General features: G+C 39.5%; 3 protein-coding genes across 3 annotated transcripts in view; 2 read left to right on the forward strand and 1 right to left on the reverse strand.

Annotated features, from left to right (window-relative positions):
• The window catches only part of LOC131689005 (uncharacterized), a 261,847-nt gene that overhangs the window by 215,207 nt on the left and 20,873 nt on the right, over window positions 1-25,767 (reverse strand). The gene's annotated exons all lie outside the window — the stretch shown is intronic.
• On the forward strand, window positions 689-14,962 carry LOC131689035 (CAR1 transcription factor). The gene is made up of 3 exons (XM_058973781.1): window positions 689-790; window positions 14,376-14,747; window positions 14,823-14,962. The coding sequence occupies exons 2-3, from the start codon at window positions 14,474-14,476 to the stop codon at window positions 14,960-14,962; spliced, it is 414 nt and encodes a 137-aa protein (XP_058829764.1). The 5' UTR covers window positions 689-790; window positions 14,376-14,473.
• LOC131689028 (uncharacterized) lies at window positions 15,006-16,012 on the forward strand. Its single transcript, XM_058973767.1, has 2 exons — window positions 15,006-15,330; window positions 15,391-16,012. The coding sequence occupies exons 1-2, from the start codon at window positions 15,006-15,008 to the stop codon at window positions 15,663-15,665; spliced, it is 600 nt and encodes a 199-aa protein (XP_058829750.1). The 3' UTR covers window positions 15,666-16,012.

Raw genomic sequence — 25,767 nt, forward strand, 5'->3', positions numbered from 1 at the left:
GAAAAATCGAAAGAGATTTTCAACGTAATATTTTAATTAGGTTTCGCTGAACTATTCAACGATCAAAGTAAAGAAATTTCTTTTTATGCAATTTCCAAATCCGAAAATAACCAGTTTAATCATCATTCCGTAAACGATTTCGTGTGGAGAAAAAAACATCCTCATTTCTACTCCAATTACCTGGATTCCAACAAAATAACTAATACACCATTCAATAGTCGGTCAATACCTTCCATTTCCCTAATCCCGAACCTTTCAGGAGCAGCGTCGTCAGCAGTGCTGTCATTCGTTATCCCCTACTGGGGCGACATCTACCGGATGCAAGCAAACATCCAAACAAACCCAATCCCTTTATCGTATGCCCGCTATCAGCGATGGAAATAAAAATCCAAACACCGGAAAACGGCAAGTGGACGACCGACCATAATAGAACCGTAACTGAACGGAACAGGATACCACCAACATAACCTAACTAATGTATGTAATCGCATTACGTAAGAGGATTAGACTATCACATACATACGTGGAAAGCGTAAAGTGCTGGAAATAGATAGAAGAAGGTGGGTCAAACATTCCCGTGACTTGTTGCTGCTACTCTCTACTGGTCACTTGTCACCCGATCGGAAGGTTGAATGGCTTCTTCTAGTAGCTACAAAGAAAATTACATTGCACAACCGACAATTACAGCTCGGTTTGATATGACACCTTGTCAGTACATTTTTCGAACGCTCATTGGACGGACGTTGTGAATAGTGATCTAAATAGTAGGCCATTTTTTAGTAGAATTGAGGTAAGCCAGCTGCCGAGACATATTTTTAAAGTGATTCAAAACTTTAAAACTGGGTCAATTCAACAACCGGAACTGTGTGTTTTTTTACCATCGTCTGTGTGCATTTTCCTCTCGGAAGCAATCCCGAAACTAGACAATTACTGCGGTTCGGTGAGTTGCTGCAGCTGCTGGTACCGTCCAGCAGAGATAGTGGTTCCATCTTCTTTCTGAGGGCGGTCGGAACCATCCAGCAAAGTGCAGTGCAAATCGGTGCGAAAATATGACAAGCAGATGATAACGGGACCACTAACCAACCAACCAACCTACCAACCACCCACTCCGAGCGAGTGAGGCCTGGTCGGACCTGAACACGATGTTGATAGTGAATATATGGGAAACAAAAGTTTTTAATAAGCTGTGGAGTTTTGCAAACCACTCAACACAGCCGTCGTCGTCGTCGTCGTCATCGTTGTTGGAGTTTTCCGAGAGTGGGGGCTCCCCGAAGGCTGAGTCTTCTAATGGCATTGGAGGGGGCTTTTTGTCAGTCCAGAATTGGCATCGGAAAGAGCAGCTGGGTAGTACTAGTAGACTAAAGGGAATGGAAATGCAAATTGTTTCCCTTTTCCCCCATCATCCATTTCGGCATCCATCCTCACTAGAACACACCAAGCCAAGATCGTAGTAGGCTACGGACTTGTAACGAAGCCTTGTGTTTGTGTGTGAATGAAAGCTTTTTGTAAACCTCGGTGGAGTTTTCCCGCATCAGACAGCCTACCCCGCCTCTCATCGCTCACTCACTCACGACGACGAACGAGTCTACTAGATACATGTATAGAAACATTTTCGATTAGCAGGCTGTGCAAAAGGGACTAAATAGGCACGAGTACGCCGTAGGGACATAACAACGAGTTGCGAATGAGAATAGTGTGCGGGTTCGTTTTATTTTTTTGGATAAGTATGATTGCACATTACACAGTCGGAGTGAGCCGGGAAGTGTGCATTCAGGCATTTTCGAATTTGAATTTAAGGTTGGCTATTCATGGCTTACTAGATGGAACAGGATTAATTCGTGGGTTGTTGAAAAAATTCAAACTGCAGCAAATTTTGTCAAGATAGAAAACAACCTAACCTCATTCGGCCACGCCAACTGTGTTTTTCTGTTTCATTTCAACCGCAAACAAATGAACGGTTCCAAACTTTTAACCCATTTTTGGCAGAGCCAGAGAAGCAAAAAATAGCTAATACATTTTAAATGGTTTCAACTCATTATCTTCCAAAAAGTGCGGAAAAGCAGAAAACATCGAACTCACACAAAAGCACAATTACACACGCTCGCAGCGCAGTGCTGCACGGCAAACAACCAGCGGGGGTTGGGAGGAAGCTGTTAATTAAAAGTTACGGACGGCAGCAGAGCTAGACGAAACGTTGTGAGTTGCTAATGAAGGAACCAAAGCCGCTTTAAAAACACTTGAGAAGTGTTTCAAAACCTCGATAAAAGCTGGCTTAGCTCCCGCGCCTCCGGCACGGCTGGAAACCTCTTAAGACCCGGTTAAGCTTTAAATTCATAATCGAAGAAAAAATCACTAACCTCAAAAATCGATTACTTGAAAGAATAACTTTTTTTGCAATTGAAAATAAAATCCACCCACGATTTTTGACTTATCAGCGGACGGAGAGGTTTTCCGTGCCGATCCCCGCCTCCTTAACCAAAAAACCCGAACAATCAAAAGAAGCATCGTCGGAAACGCGCAGATAATAATTACCGCCATAATTGCGTTATTATGGATCAACTTTCGGCTTGGCTTGTTGTTTACGGACGTACGTACCGCGGACGAACCAATGCGGTGGAAAATTGGACCATGACGGGTTGTTGCGTTTCCGTTTTTCCCCGGATCAGATTCTTTCGATAATCCCAAAGACGAAAATAAAGTAGAATTAAGTTACAATTTTCTAGGACTGTTCGCGGAAAGAAATTAAAGGAAACAAAATTCACTCGGTAATTGAAGCTAAATTTAATTAAAAGACCATTTCTTACTTTGACACCTTGCCGCGGATCCGATTGTCCGTCTTTGGTGGGAAACCTTTCAAGTTCGAAGTAGGCGGTGAAAAATGGAGAAGCTATCAATTAGAGACGTTTCGTTTTTGAGTTTTCGATCGATTTTTCCAACTACAGCAGATGCGGTAGGTACTTTCGCGCTTGAATGCCGTCCTTACTTCGAAGTGTTTGAACCTGCTACCGTACTGATTGGGCAAATAGGACGGCCAACGGTCTCGGATGCGGTTCAGAAACTTTGATTCGGTTGGCGAATTTTATTCATTCAGGCATTCGCTACTATAAATAGGTGCTAGTCTTATCTATCACAATCGAAAGACCACATGTGAGTTAACAGAAAAATTCAATGTTGATAAGCTTCTTAAAAAACTTATCTAAGAGTCCACCGGAGGTCATTAAGAAATAGAACGAATATCAGCGCATCAAGAGGACTTCCCTGTGGGGGTTAGTGATGCTATATTAAAATCCGAGTTCAAGTCTAAAAAATTATGTTGCCACTTGTGATGCCTAAAATATAAAAAAAAATCACAAAAGCTGATGACGTATCGGAATATTTACACAAATCTGTAGAAATCAGTGAAATTTTCAATTCCACAATTTAGCTTTCGATGGAAAGTTCTTTTGAAATAAACATCCCAACACAGAGAAATGTATAACGTACTTCTGACCAGTAAAAGTCCACGAAAAGAAAACTTCTAGGACGAGCACGTCTCCCACAATATTAACTGAAAGGAAATAGAATTGTTTTGTTTACTTTACTTACGCCTAGTGACTCTACACGGAGCCGTATCACGACCCTCTATTTTGATTGGTACACTCGTCTGACACAAAAACAAAGCAATCAGATGCCTCAAAATTAGTTTGGTTTCGGTGGAGAAAAATATCCACCCACCACTTCCAGCTTCCCGTCGAAGCAACCTGTGGAACAGAGGAATCTGTTTGCGGGAACGAAACGAGAAAAAAGCATGGATTGCTATGATGCGAGGACTGGATTGCTGCTATCTCAAACACCGAGGGAAACTGGTTGTAATAGAAAATCAAATATCTGCCATCGATAGACGGGAACTAGTCCTATGGTGAGTGGCGATCAGAACAGATGACAAAATGCTGCGACACCCCGTCATCCAAATTCCGTTCGGGCTGAAAAATTGATTACATATCATTAGAGAGAAGTCATATACAGTTCTAAACAGTATTTTTACATTCCTCATTTTTATCATGCCGATAACAGGCTGTCAATTTCTGCATTCTGTATTAGCGCAATATTTCGTATGTGCTGGCATTATATCAGCATTAAATCAGTAAATAGGATTCCCTAACCCTGTAGGAAACTATGGTTGCAGCTGGTTTTTATGAGTTCACTCACGAGTACGAATGGAAGAATGCTCAATCTCACAGCAAATCCTGATGCTACGGTTTGATAATTGATATGCATTGCCAATGCTGGAGAAGACTTATTTCAATCGATTGAATTTGACTTCAGCAATTTTGAGGAGGTCAGATCTACGTTTGTCAGGATGAAGAACATCCACTCATTAGTAGCTTCTATATATCCGTCGGCGTCCCACAAGGTAGTCCCCTGGGTCCACTTATGTTGATCTTCTTTGTTAATGACTTATGTAGTCGGTTCAAGTACGCTGAAAAATTCCCATCCATTTGATGGTTTCTCGCAGACGAACTAAGTCAAATTCGAATAAAAAGATTAAAGATGCAAATTATGCAAAAATAGTAATTTAAACCTTTTTTAAAATGTAAACTAAATAATCAAAAAGGATTATTAGACCATTTCTAGAGACTATAGACGGTTTATTTAAAAGAAACATGTCCCGATTTTGTCCATCTAAAATATAGCAAGAGGCACATAAAATGTGTCTTCACTGTATTCTAGTTACTAGGAAGAGAAGAAAAAGAAATTACAAAGTCTAAGAGAGCCCTGTTTTATCGCTTCTTGCGCCATAGAAGAAGGAACCCAATGAATCAGTTCTTGGCTTCTGCCGCCGGATGGCGCGCGGCCTTCTGACTGCGTTCGTTCAGAGCAAGATAACAGCGATATCAACCTCCTAGCGGGCGTCAGCTCCTCACGTGGTTTACAGTGGTACGGCAAATAAAGTTAAGTGTTTCTCATAGCTTCTTCCATTCGAACAATGCAATGTTTCTGATATGATGGAACTGGACACAGTTGACATTCGACTTTCGCCCGATTAGAAGGACTGAAGAGGAAATGATTGTGAAAATTGTCATTGAAGAATATAGAACAAATAAGGACCGCGGATGCTACCTTGAGTAAGGATTTTTTCTCTCCAGTGCCTTCAGAAAGTCACGCGTGGCCAAAATTCTGGAAACTTTAACAATTGACAAGACAAAGTTCCTATAGTTGGTCTGTGCTGTGTCAAAGCGAACCAAACATTGTTACTAGATATATAACCATAAAAACGGTGTCACCTCTAACGTAACAAATGCCATTGCTACCCAGAAATCAACGACATCTTCCAAATTCTTTGCTGACCTTAACTGAACTAGGCTTCCTGTCGGCAATCGTACTATATATGCAGCCCACTGTAGTTTCTGCCTTTCGATGCCGGCAGGTTTGTATAAACTGATTCTCTCTAGGGAACCAAATCGGGTTTAACACTCGAATTAATGTTTCAAGATGTATGTAACCTAACTTGGCCCTGTCATGCTTTTTCTAGCATATGTAAGATTCCAAAACCGCTTTTTCTTAAAATTGTTGGACTCGAGAAGCGTCTAGAAACACCAATATTCTTTCGATTTCCGAAGGAGGAAAATCGTTGTTGATAGATGACTATAAAATGAGGACCATTGATGCTGCTTTGAGGAGTGATTTGCTCGATTTGGCGCAACAACAGAACGACTGCAAAGGCCTGTGCTTCTCGGTTTTTGTTTAAACCCCATCCATTTGCTATTTTAAAAATCTAAAAAAACGATTGAAAAGAATACAGAAACTTAAAATTTAAAGCTAAAGAGAAGAAAGTTTCCTTTGCTAATGATGTTTGTTTTTATTTATAATTAAACTGGAGCTGGATTTCCGGAATGGTTCGTAACGAAAATCACTCACCACGAGTGCAGACGAGCTGAGAAATGTTACCCACTAAAGCACTGCTAGAGGCAAATTGCAGCGGCCCGTGAATATGATTGTGATATTGAGTGCACGGTTCAGATTTTGGAACGTGTAAATTGTATGATCGCGTGGACGCGAGCGTTTATATTTTAATTTGAAGCAACCTCCAGCCAATTGTTCTCAAATGAAGTGTGCTCGTTCATACTTCATACACTACTTTTTCAGATTTTTCAGTGACAGAGATTGTAGTTAATCTAAAACAGAAACCCTTCACCGGGACTTATTCCGTTGAATTGCGTGTTGGTTTGTGAAATTGTCGGGCGACAAGTGCTATTCTGCGTAGAGATTGTCTTGCAACGTGATTCGAGCTAGAAAATAGTACACCCGTTCTTTCCGCTTTCATCGCCTTGGTTGATCGATAATAGAGGAAAAGTTCATGTCATCATTAAATTGAATAAGAGCCGGACGTTGGTGAGATCGTTTTACGTTATTTTTCAACGCATGCATACAATTTATCGAAATAGTCTTTTTGCACTAAATAAGGCTGCAATTTAAAATGAAGCATGGCTTGCAGTTGGTAGTGTCTTTCCTATATCTCTGTTGATGTTGTATTTTGATAGTATAGGACATTATAAAAGAGTCGTAATTACTGCTCTTTCGCCCAGTACCAGAATGTGACGGACACCACAATTCCGAGAATTCAAAGCATTGGATTATTTCGACGCTTTCTTTCAGTATCTTTTGTTTAGATACTCTTCTTGACGGTCTGACTAACTCGTCTACTACATTAAGACCATCATCCATTAGGTACGATGTGTTCGACATTGATTTGGAACTAGAACCCTTTCAGACAGTTGTTACTTTTCAGGCCACTCTTTTTTAACTTTTGGCTTAATTTATTGTATCACGCCATCATTCCCAACCCCCGGCGTAGGTTATAGAGAGGACGGCTTTTTGTCTATTCCCGATGTTCGTCGGTCGGCGGAAATCGAATTTGACCGAATAAAACCAAAATGGCGACGTTCGGTTCAACTAAATTCTTTCTAACCGGTAAGTATTTTTGGAGTGACGGGTTGACGAGTAGATGATGGAAGTTGATGTCTTTAGCCCTTTAAAAATCCAAATCGATTCAGATGTCAGCCTTCAAGTTATCGAAAATGTTACTCATTCGTAAATTGATATTTCGGATTTTCGAATGGCGTCAAACACCGGTTTTCATCATCTACTCGTCAAGCTCGTTCCAGAAATACACAAATTGGTAGGGTTTTCGAGAATACGTCGGCGCACAGCTTTATCAGAAGTAGATACCAAAAACCTGTGTGCAAAGCAACGGCACTATCATCACGAGAGCTCACATGATTCTTAGCTTCCGGATACAGTCACCAAACCACCAGACAAAATAAAGCAAATGGTAGCTGGTGTTACGTCCAAGCTAGAAATGGATGCGTTATGAGGTTGTTCAGCTTGAAACACTAGTGTCATGTGTAAACGAAGATAGTTATGAGTTAAAAAGCAATTTTTGGCTGCAAATAGGATTTTCTACGCTTTGCGTATTCAGTTGAAATCCCGTAGTCTACGGGATTTGCACACATCGTTCTCGATAAACAACGCTGATACTCCCTGTTGCTCTGCACGGACATGAGGCGCTGTCAAGAGCCACTAGTGACACCACAAGGTTTACTAATCACGGCAGACTACAATTGGCCGGACATATAGCTGGAATGCCACAAGAGAGAGAGAACGGCTAAAATTATGTTCAGCGCAGATCCTGAATGAGGATGGATTCTTCACACGAGAAATAGGCCGTGTAAAAATTATATCCGTTCAAAATTTTTAACAAAAATGAAACGATAATTGAATTTTTTCGAACTAAAGATTTCCTGAAATATATTGCGGTCCAACTATTTTGATTATGCGAAATCGAAGTACAACGAACGAAGACGAGAAATATTTGACGCAATGAACTTTATACGTTGCAATAATAGAACGATCGTAATCCGTTCCTATGCGGAAAATTGCACGAGATGTATCGACGGAAAATTACACAATTGACTCTCATATGGTCGGTGTTAGGTCAGACCGGACTAAGCGACAGTGCATTGATTTCGAGAAAAACGCGTTTAAAATTTGAATCGCAGCATCCTTTACATTATAATTGGAAAATAATTTTTACCATAATTCTTGTTTATTGTTTCATATTTCAAATCCGGTAAAAGTGGAATGTAGATGAAGAAATTCTTTATCCAGTGCTATCATTAACTATTTTTTTGATGTTTTGCGACTTGGTCCGGTCTGACTTAACACAGACCATATATCAATGAACTCTCCCAGGTGCACTAGTGTCATGGCTCTTGAGCCAGGCAGAATCATACTCAATATGTGAATGATCTGCCTGACCCAGTATAGTGTCGATAATTAAATTGATTCAACAGGTTTCTGCAGCTTAACATTGTTCCGCGTGTCCATACCCAACAAGAAACAGCGATTGTTGTTCATAAACCGGGACAATCAACTTTCGACCACAATTCGTATCGGCCGATTGCAGTGTTATAACGACTGGTGATCAGAATCTCAATTTGCCTTTCGTAAAGGTACGAAAGATTGTTTTGCGCTGCTTTCAACGGAGATTCAACTGACATACGCTCCAAAGAACATATGGCGTTTCCATTCTTGCCCAATAGGGAAGCTTTGGATAGTTACCTATAACCAATTCTAAGTCACAAAATGTACAATTTGTTGTCCAGGTTCAAGTTGAAAACCGCCAACTTCCACAGTTCGCTTGGTAGGCAGCATCCAAAGACTTCACTATTTCTCAAGCAATTTGCGATACTTCTGGGGCGAGTTTGCGAAACTCGAACCTACTTGAATTCATGTCAATTTGTGTAAATTCTAAGGAAGGACGTGAAGTCATATAGATAGATTTAAAAGCACATCTTTTCATCGGAAGAATTACAGATTTATGCTACGCACACAAGCTTTCCAAATTAAGGACGTCGAATAAACCAACATTGTGAATGCGCTTCAATCTTACCATAGATTGATACTTTGGGCGAAAGTAGATCAGGTGTCCCGCACAGTAGCAATCAAGGGTAAGTGTTTTTCATATTATTTCTCAATGATGCAGCTGGGGTACCAAATTTAAGCTCACACTTTCCGACGACCACTCGCAGTTGATGTGAAATTTTGACTCACAGACTGTGCTGTTTAGAGGAAGTTCAAGTGGCAACCAGGCGCACCATTTTAGTCGCTCTCGGTGATTGCGTAGTGATGTGTAGGGTAATGTAAGTTAGGGTACCGATGGCGTTTATTGAATATAAGTGCCCTTTTTATGTTACAAACGGGTATCTATTTTTGTTTCGGTTGTAGAGGTTTTAACCTTGAGGTCATTCGCCTTTTTATTCGAATTGGAAAAATATTTTTAGAGAAAAAATAATTTTATGTGCGGGGTGACGACACGAACACAGCTATGCTGCTAACTACGCTATACTCGCCCCCAAACGGGAACAGTGCAGAAATCCCGAATCCCCTCTTAATGGGTGCCGAAAAATTGTAACAGTTCAAAAAATTTCTTCAGTAAAAAATTATAAATTTCCGAAATCTCTTCGTATTTTTGATGTTGAATGTTTTGGTAGGTGCATGAGATCTGGTGCCATCACAAAAAAATCATCTAGCGTCATTGCTCGTGGAGTTTTTGAGTTGATATGAAATTTCAATTTGGGAATGCAATTTTTGAAACTTTGAAAAATACAAAAACTTTTCGAAAAAGTATGTAGTATTTTCATGTATTTCAAAGACTTGACATTGTAAAATTAAAAAAAAAATATCAGGACTGCAGTTCACAAAAATATTTTTTTTTTGCTGAACGTCACCAGATTTTGACATTTGTTGTCAACATAAATAATTAGATTTTGCAAATTTAAAAGGTTTCAGTGTTTTTTTTACTAGTGAACAGTTTCGAATCTTGATAATTTTGTGGCATCTCTTAATCATGTCCGATTAGACTCAAATTTTTCACGCGGACTTCTTGTAAGATGCTAAAACTTTTACACGCTCCCCTTTTTGAACGTTTTAGATGACAATGTTTATTGGCACCCTGATGTAGCCGTATACAATAGGGCATTGCCAAAAAAATTTTTTTTTGAATTCTCGAAGGCCCCCCCTCTCATATTGTGACAAATGTCAAAGTAAGCTCAGATGCCAAATTTCACATCATTTGGACAATTTTAGACCCCCGCCCACCTCGCTTGAAATTTTTTGAAATTGGTCCTATGGGAAAATATGGAGGAAAAATACATTAAATGCAATAACTTTTGAAGTAGCATTCAGAAAATTGAAATTCATACCTCTTTTGAAAGGAAATAATCTTAGTATTTGAATGGAGATATATTTGTTTCTAGAAAAATACGGGAAAGTGGGGTACTGGTTCATTTTGGCCCCAAAATCCCCTATTTTTAATGATTTTTCTGCTCCGTGATGCATGTCATACATATTTTGTAGTTTTTTTAATGTGAAAAAATCTCAGAAATCGAACGGAACCCTTTTGACCTTAGTCCGAATACGAGAAGTTGGGGTTAAATGGCCTTTTGTCATTCATATTAAACTTCATCATTTTCTCGTGAATATATCTCTATTATTCTTCAATCAATTTTCATAAACTATACCTTGTTGAACGTGGAAAATCCTTAGGATTATAACAAAAATAGATTCATTACCGGTAAAATTCAGGAACATCAAATTATCTGACATATAGTGTCGATTTCACATTTTTATCATAAAATCGCACATATTAACTCCATTTAACAACAAAATTCTTATTTAATTTACTACTTTTAGTGTAAAATATGCTTAGGGATCACACGAGAAAAGTTTCACTCCTGGAAAAATAGGGAAAGTTGAGGTATTAGGACAAATGATGAAAAAAATGAGATTTGTAGAGTAAATATCAAAAAGTTTGATGTTTCTGAATTTTACCTTTAACGTTTTTATTTTTGTTTTATTCCTCAGAATTTTACACGTTCAATAAGATACATTTTATGAAAATTGATTGAAGAATAATAGAGATATATGCATGAGAAAATGATAAAATTTAACATGACTGACAAAAAGCCCTATAACCCCAACTTCTCGTATTCGGACTAAGGTCAAAAGGATTCCGTTCGATTTCTGAGATTTTTTCACATTAGAAAAACTACAAAATATGTATGATTTGCATCACGGAACAGAAAAATCATTAAAAATAGGGAATTTTGGGGCCAAAATGACACAGTACCCCACTTTCCCGTATTTTTCTAGAAACAAATATATCTCCATTCAAATACTCAGATTATTTCCTTCCAAAAAAGGTATAAATTTTAATTTTCTGATTGCTACTTCAAAAGTTATTGCATTTAATGTATTTTTCCTCCATATTTTCCCATAGTACCAATTTCAAAAAATTTCAAGCGAAGTGGGCGGGGGTCTAAAATTGTCCAAATGATGTGAAATTTGGCATCTGAGCTTACTTTGACATTTGTCACAATATGAGAGGGGGCCTTTGAGAATTCAAAAAAAAATTTTTTTTGCTATACCCTAGTATACAATGTGACGAAACTGTAAAGAGACATCAAAAGATAATCATGGAGAGTGACTAAAATGTTGCGACTAGTTGCATCTTTGAATTGCTAGTAAGAACTTAGCCTTTGAGAAAGAAATGCTGCATTTTGTGATAAGTTATGACACTTGGTGCAATTGTTAATTTCATCAAAACAATTTGTATTTCGATCTAGTTTCCGAAAACCTTTAAAACGATCCCCCTCAACCAAAAAAAAATTCTCAGTTTCATCGAAGCTAAATGACGAAACTGGGTAACATTTCACCCCCGCTTCTTCATTTTGAAAAAACCTATTTTAATCCACCTAGCGGTGCAATTGTGCCTTTCTCAATCATGAATCACGAGAATGTGTGTGTTGTTTATACTCATTAAAAACTTTTAAATGCATATATTACATTTTATTATCATACATCACATGACAACTATATACAGGAAAATAAATCATTATTCGAGTTCTAAAATTTTGAAAAAGAAAAAACAGCCACGGTAATATTGAACTGAAAAAAGGTGCGAAATCGGCAAAGTCCCAAAAAGTCGATTTTTATAAAAAAAAATTTTTCGAGATAACATTAAATCTCGACGTTTCATGCATTTTAAAGATGTTTGGCATCAAAAATACGAATTCGATTTCTGAAATTTCATTTTCCCCCCTTTGAAAAAAAAATTGAGTTCCGGCTTATATGGGAATTTCATGTGTGATCGGACCGTTCAGTCTATATTTCCGGAACCATACAAGCGATCCGTGCGAAATTTTACAGACATCTGTGGATATAATATAGCTATCATTTGGGACTAAGTTTGTGAAAATCGGCCCAACCATTTCCGAGAAACTGATATGAGTTTGCTAGTTATGAAAGATGGCCGCTTTTCCCGGGCACTTCCGGAACCGTCTATGGTGGTCAATGTAGTCAACGAAAGTTTGTTTGGCCGTCGGTGACCTAGAACTGCAAAGTTAAGTTATTTGAGAGACATTGTAGCGAATTTTTTACCTTTTTTGCTTCCATCGGGGTATCGGTTTGAATCACAATTTGCTGTGATCGCACGCCACAACCCGTAACTCCGGAACCGGAAGTCGGTTGGGGATAAAATTTAATAGCCATTTACGGGGACGCAACATCTTTCATTTGAGACTAAGTTTGGTTGATTCGGTCTAGCCACCTCCGAGAAACCGATGTGACTGTTAGTCTGAATTTGGATATTTCCGCCGGGGCTTCCGGAACCGATGATGGTGGCCAATGTGACCAAAGAGACTTTGAATGGCTGTTAATGACCTAGTACTACAAATCGAAGCAGTTGTGGTCACATTTTGGAAAAATTTTCACCATTATACATTCATTGCAGAATTTCTTAAAATCGACATTTTCTGCGTGATCGTACTCATCACCCTGTAATTCCGGAACCGGAAGTCGGATCCATTAGAAATTCAATAGCAGCCTATGGGAACGTTGCACCTTTCATTTGGGACTAAGTTTGTAAAAATCGGTTCATCCATCTCTGAGAAAAGTGAGTGAGATTATGTTCGCGTACACACACACAGACGCACATACACACACACATACATACACACACACATACATACACACACAGACATTTGCCGAACTCGACGAACTGAATCGAATGGTATATGTCACTCGGCCCTCCGGGCCTCCGTTAAAAAGTCGGTTTTCAGAGCAATTGCAATACCTTTCTATTGAGAAAGGCAAAAAGTCGAGTTCAACCCGTATTAAAAATCTATTGGATCCCGAAAATCTTGACAACCTTGAACGTAAGTTATTGAATTCAAAGCTAAAAACTCACAAATTCACCTTCACAATAATTAATTTCTTGTTTTCTTTTTTATTTCTGCTATTTTCATATTTTTTACTCTTCTAATAAAAGAAAGATAGAGCTTTACTTTGTTGAATGACCCTTACTCCATTGAGCATTTCTGTCTTCAACAAAGTAGTTCGTAACTGAAACGCTTTGTTCGCAACAACTTTGTTGAAGACACCATGTCTTCGTTAAGGTTATCCAAATTTCGGTTCAACTCTCCTCTATTGAACGCTTTTGAGAAATGCGATCATTTCTTGTTAAGACATCATCGGTATACTGAAAACATATTCCCAGTTTTTTGCCAGCACTGAGACTGATATGAATGTAGTCATCACTATTTATAGATTCGAGCGTCCATGCACGGATTTCGTTTAACAGTCTTCGCAGATTTGAAGTAGCAAACAATTGATACTTTTTCGAGCATCTCTCCCCGTTGAAAATTTAGTGGTGGCCCCATCTACGCAGTGAAATGTAGAGCTAAAATTTTCAAGCCAAAAGATGTGCTAAAATTCTTGAATTTGAGCTACTCAGCAAAATCTATTTTGAAAGTTCTGACAAATTAGAAAATAATTTTACTTTTTACTGAGTGCCTGTTTCCGACGCCAAAGAGATGACTTCACTATCTGCATCTTGGATATCGAACCATCAACAAACAGAAAACAGCATTACTTTCCTTCCGAAGGATGACGGAAAATGAGACCTCTGCTGAGAATTTTAGAATGTTTTTGAAAATTTCTGTATTATTGACAAATAAGTCATCTTGAAATGCAGTTTTAAAAAAAATCTGAAATTCAATTTTCTAATTTTTGTTTTTTTTTCATATTTTTAACTGATTGATTTTTAACTTTCTTTTTAAATATAACTTATTTTTAATTTATTTTAAGCCCTAATAATCTAAAAATTCTGTTAAAAATTACTGAACAATTATTTCGAGTTCTCCAATTCAAGATTTTAATATAAGGGCCCATTCAAATTATTTCTGTTGAATTTAACAACTTTGTCAATCGTAGAACTATATAAAACCCTTGAATATTATGAACATTTCCAGAAGTATTTTTTTTTATTTTCACAGTGCCCTACACCCACCAGACCGGAATAGGATTACAACACTACACAAGCAAACACACAAACACACGAAGCTTATCATCCCGACACATCGAATGCTCGACTATGCCTTCCGGTGGCAATAAAAAGCCACCCCACAAAGGTTCCGGATCGTCAGGAGGAGCAAGCGGAGGCAAAGGATCAAAAGCCAAACATAACAACAACAACAACAACAACAACAACAACAGTTCATCCGCATCCAACAGAAACCCCTCAACCAGAGCCAACTTCGATGGCAGCAATCGCCGTCAGCAGCCGGTGGTCGATCCGACCAACGCCGCCGCTGATGTAGACGAGGAATACAACTCCGGCTTCGGTCAATATTTACGATCGCCGCAAGGTAGGCGTAGGCGCGTTCGAACGGGTTAGAGCATGTTTTAATCCCGGTTTTTTTCTCGTTCTCTGGTTGACACAGCTGTGGACATGATGAAACTGTTTGTAATCGCCAACACCTTGATGGTGTTTTTTACCGTCGCCTGGCCCCAGATGCAGCAGTCCTTTGAGGTGATAAAATCGTTGATTTTCGGCGAGGGAGACGATGAGGATGAGTTGTAGAGTTTAAAAGTGTGTGAAAATGAGATAAAGGGGACAGTTCAAAATGATACTGATTGCGTTGAGGAGCTTTTTCCTGGTGATTGTCATCCTGGGGTACAGTGCCGGGATCTGGCGGCTTATCGATGACTATTTTCGAAATGAGTTTAAAACCTTTCTCGCGGAGGAGGTGAAAAAGAATCAATATTTGCTGGTGGATCCGGCGGTTAAGGTTAAAGAAGGGGCGGAAGCCAACGACCGAACTGTGATGTCGGAGGTCAAACAATCGCCCGGTTCGGTGGTGACCAGCAACCGACTGCTGGACGAACTGATAGTCAGCTTTGGGCGAATGTTTACCTCACGGATCGGACCGTTGGGGTCGTCGAGTCGAGGTTTGTTGAAACAAGTTTCAAATTATTGCGCGTTGAAAATTTAGTTCCTTTCGTTCGCAGGAACCCATCCGGCCGGCACTAGGTCAACCGATGAGTCGAAGGCTAAGCGTGGTGTAAAAATCGATGAAACAGTGACCAACGACGGGGACGAGGGTGATAATGAGATTTTACAAACTTCCTCGTCGCCCTCTGGCGACGATGTTGGTGATGGTGAAGCCAAGGACGAATGGATTAACTATTGGAAGAGGAAACGGGGGATGAGTGCCGGTGGTGATGTCGATAGTGGCCATTGTGAAGTCAGTCCGTCAATGGATGCCGGTTGTGAACGGTCGTAGTTGAATGGACCCTCCACCCCTCGTTAGCGAGGGGTGCGCTGCTGCAAAGTGTGCGATAAAGTTATAAACAGTGCTTAATTGAAAATGGCCTGAATGAAGTTAATCGTTGTTTAGCTGCGGTGAAAGTGCTTCAAAGGTTAAACTATCCGGCTGAGTGATGGGTTATGGGATGGACAAGTTTTACTAGCTCGATATTTGTTATGATGACATTATTCAGTGACTAATTGGGTGGAGGATGGCTGCCACGTTCAATTAATTTAGTTAGGTTAGGTTCTAGAAACTTTGAATAAATGTGAAATGTTTCTAGTTTGAAAGTTCCGACTTAGTAACGAATTAAGTATAATAATCATGACCACAGGAATTTTTTTTTCTTTCTGAATCTATTCCAAATTTTCTCAACAATTCAAAACATAATTTAAGAAATAAAATTTATTTTAAAAAAATGTTTAAAATTTATAAGATGTCATATTTTCCTTTTAATCAATATTTGATTTTAGCCCATACCCCTTCACACCGGCACTTGATGACGATGTGTCTGACTCAGTTTCAGTTTCATTCACCTCACCATGAGACACAAGAAAGGTTAAAAAACATAAAAAAGCAACGCACCGAGCCAAAGTGGAGAAAATCGCAGGCATCGCAGCAACCATTGGATGGATGTTATGTGAAAAACCTAATCAAAACAATAACGTGTTGCCACACAGCATAGGAATGGAAATAAATTAGACGCTAACGCCGCCGTGCGTCGCCATCTTCGATGTCGTCGAACCTTTTTTGCTGGGGGGGGGGGGGGGGGAAGCGAAAAGAGCGTGCGGATCTCTCAGCGCATATTTTTGAAAGTGAAAACTTGCCCCAATTAATTAGTTGCCGCCGAGCGGCGTGGAGAAAAAAAAAAAGATAATCACTGATAAAAGGTGGGGAGTTGTTCATGAATTATGCGTTGCGTTCAACATGCGAAAGCAACGACTTTATTACCCCGTCGTAAGTTTGCCTTTTGGAAATTTGAAACTCTGCCGTGAGGAAACTTGCCGCCGACAAATGACGTTAAGCACTTTCTTTCTACGTTACATAATAGCTTGACAACCACCTTAAGACACTAGCCACTGCTGCGTTAGGCGAGAGAAAAGATTGGCGAACTATCGAATTTTGAAAATAATATCAAACTCAATTGTTAGGGATTGTACGTTTCGAGTTCGTCTCATCAGAATCTGACACTAACTTAGTGCCAGGACTAAGCTAGTGATTGCGGCCCCCGTTTGTTAGCAACCGGAAAAGAACAATGAACATTTTAATCATTTCCAGGGTCCTGATGGAATACAGGACCCAAAATCGGTAAGGTCCAGCCTAGCTTACCTGAAGCAAGCGAACGTGATTGCTTGCGTTAATCGCTATACGGAAAAAAAATCGTGTCTACGTCCCAGCCCATGACGTGGAAATAGATGGCGTAGTTTGCCGAGACGGGTCTCCCTTGTGACCGACAAAAAGGCCCCGGTGCGGGCAGCATATTTGGATTTTCGTTTTCCTAAATTTCGCGTGGCAATACAATAAACCTTTGACCACATTTATCAATTCAACAATATTAACATTCATAAATATATTTTGTTTACGCTATATTTACTCAGTAAAAAGAGATTCTATATACAATTTTCAAAACTCGTCGATCAAACATTTTTTAAGTTATTGGAACAAAAATGTGAAAATTGCTTCAAACTTGATCAATTCTCAGTCAATTTTCTGCTTCATGGCTCCAATTGTCGTAAACATTTTGCGATTTAAGCAGCAAGTACAAATTTCCTGTCAAATCATTTTTTATTCCCAAATTATGGCCTTTTTCTAATATCTGAAAATGTTTTAGAAACGATTCACAAATTATTTAAAAATAATTTTAAAATAATTTTGAACTTAACATGAAACAAAATAAAATTGAAAAATCGGCTTGCCATTGTGCGTGTAGGAATGTAACATTTTTTTCCTTCGCCAACAACGACCTAATTCACTATTTTTTTTCTCGTTTCCTCACTGATGGTGCTGGCTGTTTATTTTGAGATACTGTACGTAGCTTTAGGAGTTATATTTCCCAAAACAACAGAAACAACTTTGATAGCTCTTTCTGAGTATGGTTTTGCATAATGTGCCGTCTGATCACATTAGTGGAAGTAGTAGACTGTCTATTGCTTTGTGTCTGATAGGTAAAAATAGGTCGTTTCAACTGCATTTTCACAACAAAAACACCGCACAGATAAGTACTCATATTGTCTATAATTTCAGTTTGATTTTTTTTAAACTTTTCGTACTACGTTTTTCAAATCGTTTCATTTCCGCGAACCCAAAATACCCCAAGACAGGGCTCACAATGATAATCCTCAAGATGATGGATCTTGAATGACGGGAGTAGCATAACTTTTCGAGAACTCTGGCCCTCCTCGACCCAAAGTTTATTCGAACAACTCAACTGGGCCATTGATCGGCCTAGCTAATTGTGTGTTATGTTTGCTTGCCTGATGCAAGCGAAGGTGATTGCTTGCTCCAGTCGCTTTACTACAAAGTTCCGTGTCTATATCCCAGCCCATGACGTCGAAATAGATGGCGTAGTTTTCCGAGACCGGTCTTAACTGTCTGCTAAGGGACGAGATCGGCAGATTCAAAAATCATTTGCTACAGATAGCAAAACTTCTCTAAAGGAAATTAATTGATTTCAGTCATGATAAATGACGGCAAAAAGGACTACGTTAATGTGAAACAGGGGCAGAGGTGAAAAGAAACATTTTATTAAAATATTGTTTTGGCGATACAGAAAGTGAAAGAATATTCATATGTTAATTTTTTTTTTCGAGAGTTGTCCTACTGGAGCTGTAGAGCTAGGTTCTCGGAAGGGCTCCCCGTCAGAATCACATACTACAATTTGTAGACGAGACAAGCAATGTCGCCCACTAAAACACTGCTCTAAGCCAATTGTAGTGGGCCGTGATTCTGAATGTGATATGCATTGTACGGTTCAGGTATGCGCGGGCGTAGGAACTCGCGATCGCGTGTATCATCGAGAAGGGCTCGAGCATTTGTACGTTAACGTGTTCGATCCCGTGTGCGTTTGAATGTCGCGTGTGCTAACGTGTATGTAACTTCGCGTGTATAAATCCTACTTTATAACCGTGTACCTTTCACATATTCGCGTGTGTTCTTGGATGTTCGCGCGCGGATCGTAACTCTAATACTTTATTTTTGGTGTACGGCTCAGATGCTAAAAGAAAATGAGATCTTCCATATCACTAGAGTTCCCGGTGATGTCGCCATGGAACGTGTTGTCTAGTGAGATATGATTATTTTTTGACTGGTCCTACTGAATGTATGGACCTAAGTTATTAGGACAGAGAGTAATGGTTTCCGCACGTGATCGCGACGGACGTTTGTAGGTTCGCGTTTGAAACTTCGTAAGTGCTAAAACGTTCTCCTTATTACCGGGGTGTTATTGAGTTTGCGCGATCGCGAACGTAGGTGTGCGTTGTTAATCGCGAAGGGCTTAAGCGTTCGTATGTTAACGTGTTTGGCACGTATGCTCGCGTTCATGTGACTTCGCGTGTACAAAACTGGATTCTGTAACCATGTGGCCATTCCTATATACGCGTGCGTTCTTGGATGGTCACGCGGACCCTCATTCTGATAGTTAGTTTTCGGTGAACAATTCACATTCTGACAGGGAGTAAGTTACCCCATATCACTTCTCGGTCATGTCGCCAGTTAAAGTGGTGTCCAGTGGATATGAGAGCTTTCTTTTTTTAATTGATCCAATAGTCTGCTGATATCAAGGATAGAAACATCCGGAATTGACCGATTCATGATCGTGCGACCGCGGGAGTGTTTAGGTTCACGCTACTACTCAAACACAAACATAGATAAACATACGACTAGCACATAACAATTGTACACTAGTACGAAAAACTACGATTATTACAAAGCGACAACTAGTAGGTTTCTACCTATGTATTTATTAAATTAATTTAATTAGCATATGCACGATGACGACGACCGATAAATGGACACACAATGACTCCCACTGTGAGCTCCGTCCACGAATACCGCCATCAAATTGTGGAACAATATTTGCAAACACGGCACACAGCAAAAGTCAATGCACGTCGACCCGACAGTCGGCCACATCACCGCGCACAGACCAGTGGTTGAGCGTTTGTATGCGCACGTGCAGAGCATGAAGAAACATAGAACATAAAAAAGGCGCTTAAGCCTTCTCGGTTTCCTCGGTACACCACTATCGAGGCGTAATACAATAACCGTCTTAAAGCAGTTGTTCTTTAGCGCTGATGCACGCAATATGCCTGATGATGTTTGCAAACCCCTCAACCTTGGGAATTGGCGAACTATCTAAATTTGAAAATTATATCGAGTTCAAAATGCATCAAATAAAATTAAAAATCTGATACTAACTTGGTGCCAAGACTAAGCTAGTGATCGCGGCCCCCGAACGTAGAAGGGCACAGTGTCTTTGTTAGCAAACGGATTGTTTCATCGTTAGCACATTCAGCAAACGAACGCTCTACGATATCTATGTCCCAATCTATGATGTGAAAATATATGGCGTAGTTTGCCGTGTTATCTTCTAAATATTCACTATCACTTACCCAATTTTTAATATTTTAATTCTCACTAAAAGAAAACGGTTACCAAATTTTAATTCAATAGAAATTGACTCAACACAATCAATTAACAAAATTCTACCGACAGACAGCTATTTGAAACAATTTTCAAGCGGTAGTTAGAACATGGCATGGGCAGAAAACCAGACCCGACCCTACAATACAAGGAACTAACGGATTAAACTTTCTCAAATAAACGAATTATTACAGGGGTGGGCGTAGTGTAGTTAGTAAATCGATTGCCTTGTACGCAGCGCACCTGGGTTCGAGTCTCGACCCCGCACATAGGGTTAGAAATTTTTCATAAGAGATTTTTCTAACCCGAAGAGGCGAACGACCTTAAGCTTAAAACCTCTATAATCGGAAAAAACAACGAATTATTAAACAATATCTAATTACACTATTAATTTCGTAAACTTAGTTGCTATTAGTGCGATAGATCCGATTTCTTCAGGCTAATGAATTCAACCAAATTTGATGTTAATGGTCTGTGAAAAGGTCTCGATTTGTAGTAATTGTTGCGATTATGGCTATTACTTGAATTTGAAGAGTTGTTTGTGGTTTTATGTGGTTCATCCACAAAATACGTCAAATTGAAAACAAGGTGGATTATTGAGGATTTTTGTGAAGGTTGCGGTAAAAATAAAAAATAAGTAACTGAACACCAGAGAAAATCTCTGATTAAATCTAGTCAACTCAAAAAAAGCTCTACTATTTAGATAGGCATGCGTGAAATGATTGAAATAAAAACCATTACAAGAGAATACGATCGACTTTACCCACAGTGCGCGGAGTTTGGACCTACGGAAGTGTCATATATACAACTGCATCACACACGTAACTTTGTACTAATGTACTCATCTCTATTTCTGAATCGCGAATTCGGAATAAAAAGTAGCCTTTGTCCCCAGAAATCAAACGTCCCATATGCCAAACAGTCCTCAATAACCTAGGGTCCCAGAATTTCAGTAATTCAGAACCCTAGCATCAAGAATACTTCCAGAAGTCCTAATATCAAGAAGTCCTGAATTCCAGCATCTCAGAGTTTCACAAAGCCAGAATCTGATAATGCTAGTTTCCGAATCCGTGTCCCAGAAACTCCACCAAAAGAAACAGAAATTCCTTCAGCCATGATCGAAAGCCTCTGAATACCAGATCGGGAATCGCAAAGGGTCTTAATCCTAGAAACACTTCGATAAAAATCCCAAAATCCGTCCCTTCTAGTGCTACAGATTTCAGAATTGAGCGAGTTCCGCATCTCTAAAAAAATGATCACTCGCGAACCCAGAAATTAAAACTAAGAACATCATGCGCGTAAACTTTCGGATTTTCAGTATTCTAGATTTAGGTGATTTTAAAAAAATAAAAAGTTCTGGGTATTCGAGATATTTGGAACATTTGTATCTGATTACTTGAATCAGTTTTTAGATCCCAATTTATAAAAAACGTGTAAAAACAATCTCAGAATGATAGAATTCCAAAATCTCGGAATATTGGACTCGAGAGTCACTGATTCAAATTCCCAGATTCCCAGCTTCAGAGTCGCAGAATCAATAGTTGACAATACGGAATTCCATCAATTCGACAACACCACGGAATTCTCATATTCCCAGCAACAATAATCAAACCCCAGAATCCCGGATACCTCCATTTTTTATTTCTAAGTTCCTGAATCAAAATCTTAATTCCTGAACCTCAATACCTTAATACAATACATTAATCCCAGAAACACTTGCCAAAATCCCAGAATCCGGTCCTTTTTGAATTCCACAATCTCAAAATCTCTGAGTATTCGCTGAGAGCTGAAGAGTTTAAAAATAGAGCTTCGAAAGAGCCGCGATTCGATTCAGCATCATGGATATATCTCTCTTGATCTAACTAAACAACACTCGGCAGCGTAAGAAGTATGGTGTCTACGTACCCGCATGGGAAGTAAAGATTGATGGTGTAGTCTCCGACAGGGGCCTCTATTGTGAAGTATGGGGTTGGCTCCTTCAATAACCCTTTGCTTTAGTCAGTGAAAAAACTGGTATGCAAGAAATTACGAACAGCAAAATCGACGAGTATAAGAAAATAACTTATTATCAACCGGGCTCGTTTGGAGCTGTTTGCAGGATCTACTCTTCCAAACCTTGTTCTTTTGAAAAGGGCCCGTCTACCTGTTCACTAGAGAGCGAGAATCTGACAATCCGATCTTCTAATGTTCCTAATGATTTTGAATTTTTGAAAAAGGAAAATCATTTCCTCTCCTAAGCCTTTCTGAGAATGTCTCTTGATGGGTGCTTTTACAAAATCCAAGTGTTTCCAGAAAAATTTAAAAACTATCAGGAATGTCCAGAAGGGACATCAGAAATCCTATGCGTCCCTATAATTTTTCCTAGGTTTTACACAATGCATTGTGTAAAACTTGGTTAACTTTCGACGTAGATCTTTCACAATTTGAACCTTATTCGCCAGGGCCGAGAAAAACACTATTGGGGAGCGTTTTTGGGGATCAAACTGTGCTATTCTTTCAATTGCTGCTCGGTACCAGGAATTGAAATTGTCGCTTGTCAAGTTCGATGTAAAGGCAGAGGCCTATTGACAATGTTTCCATATACATCGCACCTCAGCTGTTTCTAGATGATCTCAATTCCCACGGTATACCATAGAATTGTTTTCACGATGATAACCGATCTATCTTACTGCAATTAGTGAAAGTGCTACCCGTCCACTATATCCGAAACAATCGAATCAAAACAAGAAATGCCCTCGGAGGAAGCATACAAGGTTTCAGCTGGTTTGATTCTCGACAGTGCGGTGAAAGGCCGGACGGAATGAGTACCCGGCGCCAGTCTGCCACTCCTTGATGGACAGAGTACTCAGAATTGCACTCGAATAGGTTCTATAAGGGCATTTTGAACGTCGGTTCGCCTATTTTTTCCGAATACATACGACGTTATAAATGCAAAGGAAAAACTCGATGAAAGCTGAAAAACACGGTTATTGGCACCGGATCGTCGACGGATTCACGAAAGAAACAATGTTTCGTCTTGTATTCTTTTGTGTATTTGATTTAACCTTTGATCGGAATACACGAAACCAAGCGTCCGATTATAAAAGGGGCTGTGCTGCAAACAATCTCCCCACAAAACAGATGGTTTTCTGTTTACCTATCAACGACCATGACCACATCGTTATCCAAGGATGTTCGATCCGTTCGATGGAGCATGGAAAGAACTCCTCGTATTTCCTGGGAAACACATGGGAGTACTTGAGTACACTTATCTGAAAAATCATATCATATTATCTTAGTCTGAGTTCTTTCGGTTTACTCCATTTCGGGTGATGAGAAGGCGGATACTTAGGCATTAGAAGGTGAAAGATCGCGTAGCTTCGACGAGTTTTTCAGTATTTTTTCAGGAGTGGAATTCAAGTTGAGGAATCCCAAAGGTACCAGCAAACCTTGGTTCAAAGGCGTGGATGTCATTCGGGTGATAAATCGGATCATGTTCAGTCAGTATACATTGAATGCACATCGTGGGGTCTTGGAGAGCGGTCCCTGTGCTTATGGTGATGGTTACCGCGACATTAAACATGTTGTCTGGTCGTGCACCTAGTGTTCCAGCACCCGATCTCCATCAAAAGAATCTCTTCGACTTCATTCCAATCCAAGATATGCTGACTATCCTCGATCTGCCCCTATATGTCTCTCATACATATATTTTTAAACACGATAAATATCAAAATTTAGTTATCGCTTATCTGTTGGTTGATATAGCAACCTAGAAATCCGGTATCAAAAGAGTGCCTATCGGATCCAAAGAAGCCACTCGATGTTCCGGTTCATGACGTTGTGACAGTGATCTTCCGTTTGGCAAAAAAGCTACAAGTTTAATAATGTTTCTCACTGTTTCAATTGTTAATCAAATAGTAATTCTTTTTTTTGAGTTTTTTTGCTGGAGCTGTAGAGCTGGGGTCTCGAGAGAGTCCCCTAATCGGAATCACTCACTACAATTGGAGACGAGACGGAAAACGTCGCTCACTGAAACACCGCTTAAGGTCAATTGCAGTGGGCCGTGATTCTGAATGTGATATTCATTGTACGATTCAGATATGTGCGGGTGTAGAAACTTCGCGATCGCGTGTATCATCGCGAAGGACTCGAGCGTTTGTACGTTAAGTACATTAACGTGTTCTTATAATTTTATAACCGTGCGTCCATTCGCATATTCGCGCGTGCTCTTAATAATAAAGAAGACATTTATTTTGTTAGCATGGAATCCTATGCACGCAATTTACCATTGCGTGAAAAGAGTCTGTTCCTCAGCGGAACTACATTCGAGCATTTTTGGTGTCTCCAAATTCCTTTTGCTACAGTTCACTTGAAAATCACGGAGGATTGTTTTGATATGCTTCTTCGATTTATGGACTATAGTGATGAAGCCTTCCTGCTTGTTGTCTGTATTATTTAAGGTGGTTATGAGTGTGCCTACTAAATTGGGGGGGGGGGGGGGGGTGTTATAAAATAAATGGAAAAACCAAGATTATTTCGATGTTCTGAACTAATTCTCGGCCACGAACTCCAGAACATGAAACAAGGGGCAATGAATCATGCCTCAGATCAGGCTGTAAAATTATCGTCATAGAGACTTTACAGAATTTCTTCTGTCGACGAAATACGTGATTTTGCTCCCGTTCCTGCTTTTGTAACGTAAAAACGAGACGGTTTCAAAAACCCATAGTCCATTGTTAGCTTAGTTTTGGGGTCAACATTATATTGTTTTTGTTGATAATGTCAAGAATCAATTTCGAAATTGTATCAGACCACATTCCACACATGTTGAAACTGAATAAGTACAAATTTATAATTGAAAATACACAAAACAAATTGTATTAAACCAAGTTGTGCATAAAAGGCACAATAACAACACCGCTTCAAATTTTCCTTTTTGGGAATAAAGATGACTTAGTGCCAGGCGCTAGGTTTCCAAGCCAAAACACAAGAGTTCGTTTTCGTTTTCTCGTCAGCAGACCGGAGCTTCTGTCTTCGCTTCCTGGGACATCACTCGGGACTTGCTTTAGGTGTGATGTGACTGGATATAGTATCTAATTAGTGCCAATTTGGGACTAGTTCGTCTAACTTGGCACCAAGTTGGTGCTTGTTACTGATGAGATGAGTACTGTAAATATATTTACTCATATTTTTCAAGTCGTGTGAATCAGCTCTATTGCATACAGTATCCGTCTATCGACAAGGGTTCATACGTGTGAATCGTTATTTCAACGATGACACTCCCAACCGGAAGTTTAACCCTTTTTTCAGGATCCACACTGTGAACGCCTTTCGTCTCAGAGTAGGTCTTTCTGTTGAAAAGAAGATTCCAAAGTTTTATGTTGCCTCGCATCTTGTATTATACTAATTGTTCTCTTTATACCGAACATCGTCATCATCATTGAATAGTCACCACCGG

This window comes from Topomyia yanbarensis, chromosome 1 (genome assembly GCF_030247195.1).
Source record: "Topomyia yanbarensis strain Yona2022 chromosome 1, ASM3024719v1, whole genome shotgun sequence".
NCBI classification, from domain to species: domain Eukaryota; kingdom Metazoa; phylum Arthropoda; class Insecta; order Diptera; family Culicidae; genus Topomyia; species Topomyia yanbarensis.

Coding starts and splice junctions, on each gene's coding strand:
- LOC131689035 (XM_058973781.1), top strand. CDS start 14,474: ATGCCTTCCGGTGGCAATAAAAAGCCACCCCACAAAGGTTCCGGATCG. Junction 14,748..14,822: donor ATATTTACGATCGCCGCAAG/GTAGGCGTAGGC, acceptor TGGTTGACACAG/CTGTGGACATGATGAAACTG.
- LOC131689028 (XM_058973767.1), top strand. CDS start 15,006: ATGATACTGATTGCGTTGAGGAGCTTTTTCCTGGTGATTGTCATCCTG. Junction 15,331..15,390: donor GTTGGGGTCGTCGAGTCGAG/GTTTGTTGAAAC, acceptor TTTCGTTCGCAG/GAACCCATCCGGCCGGCACT.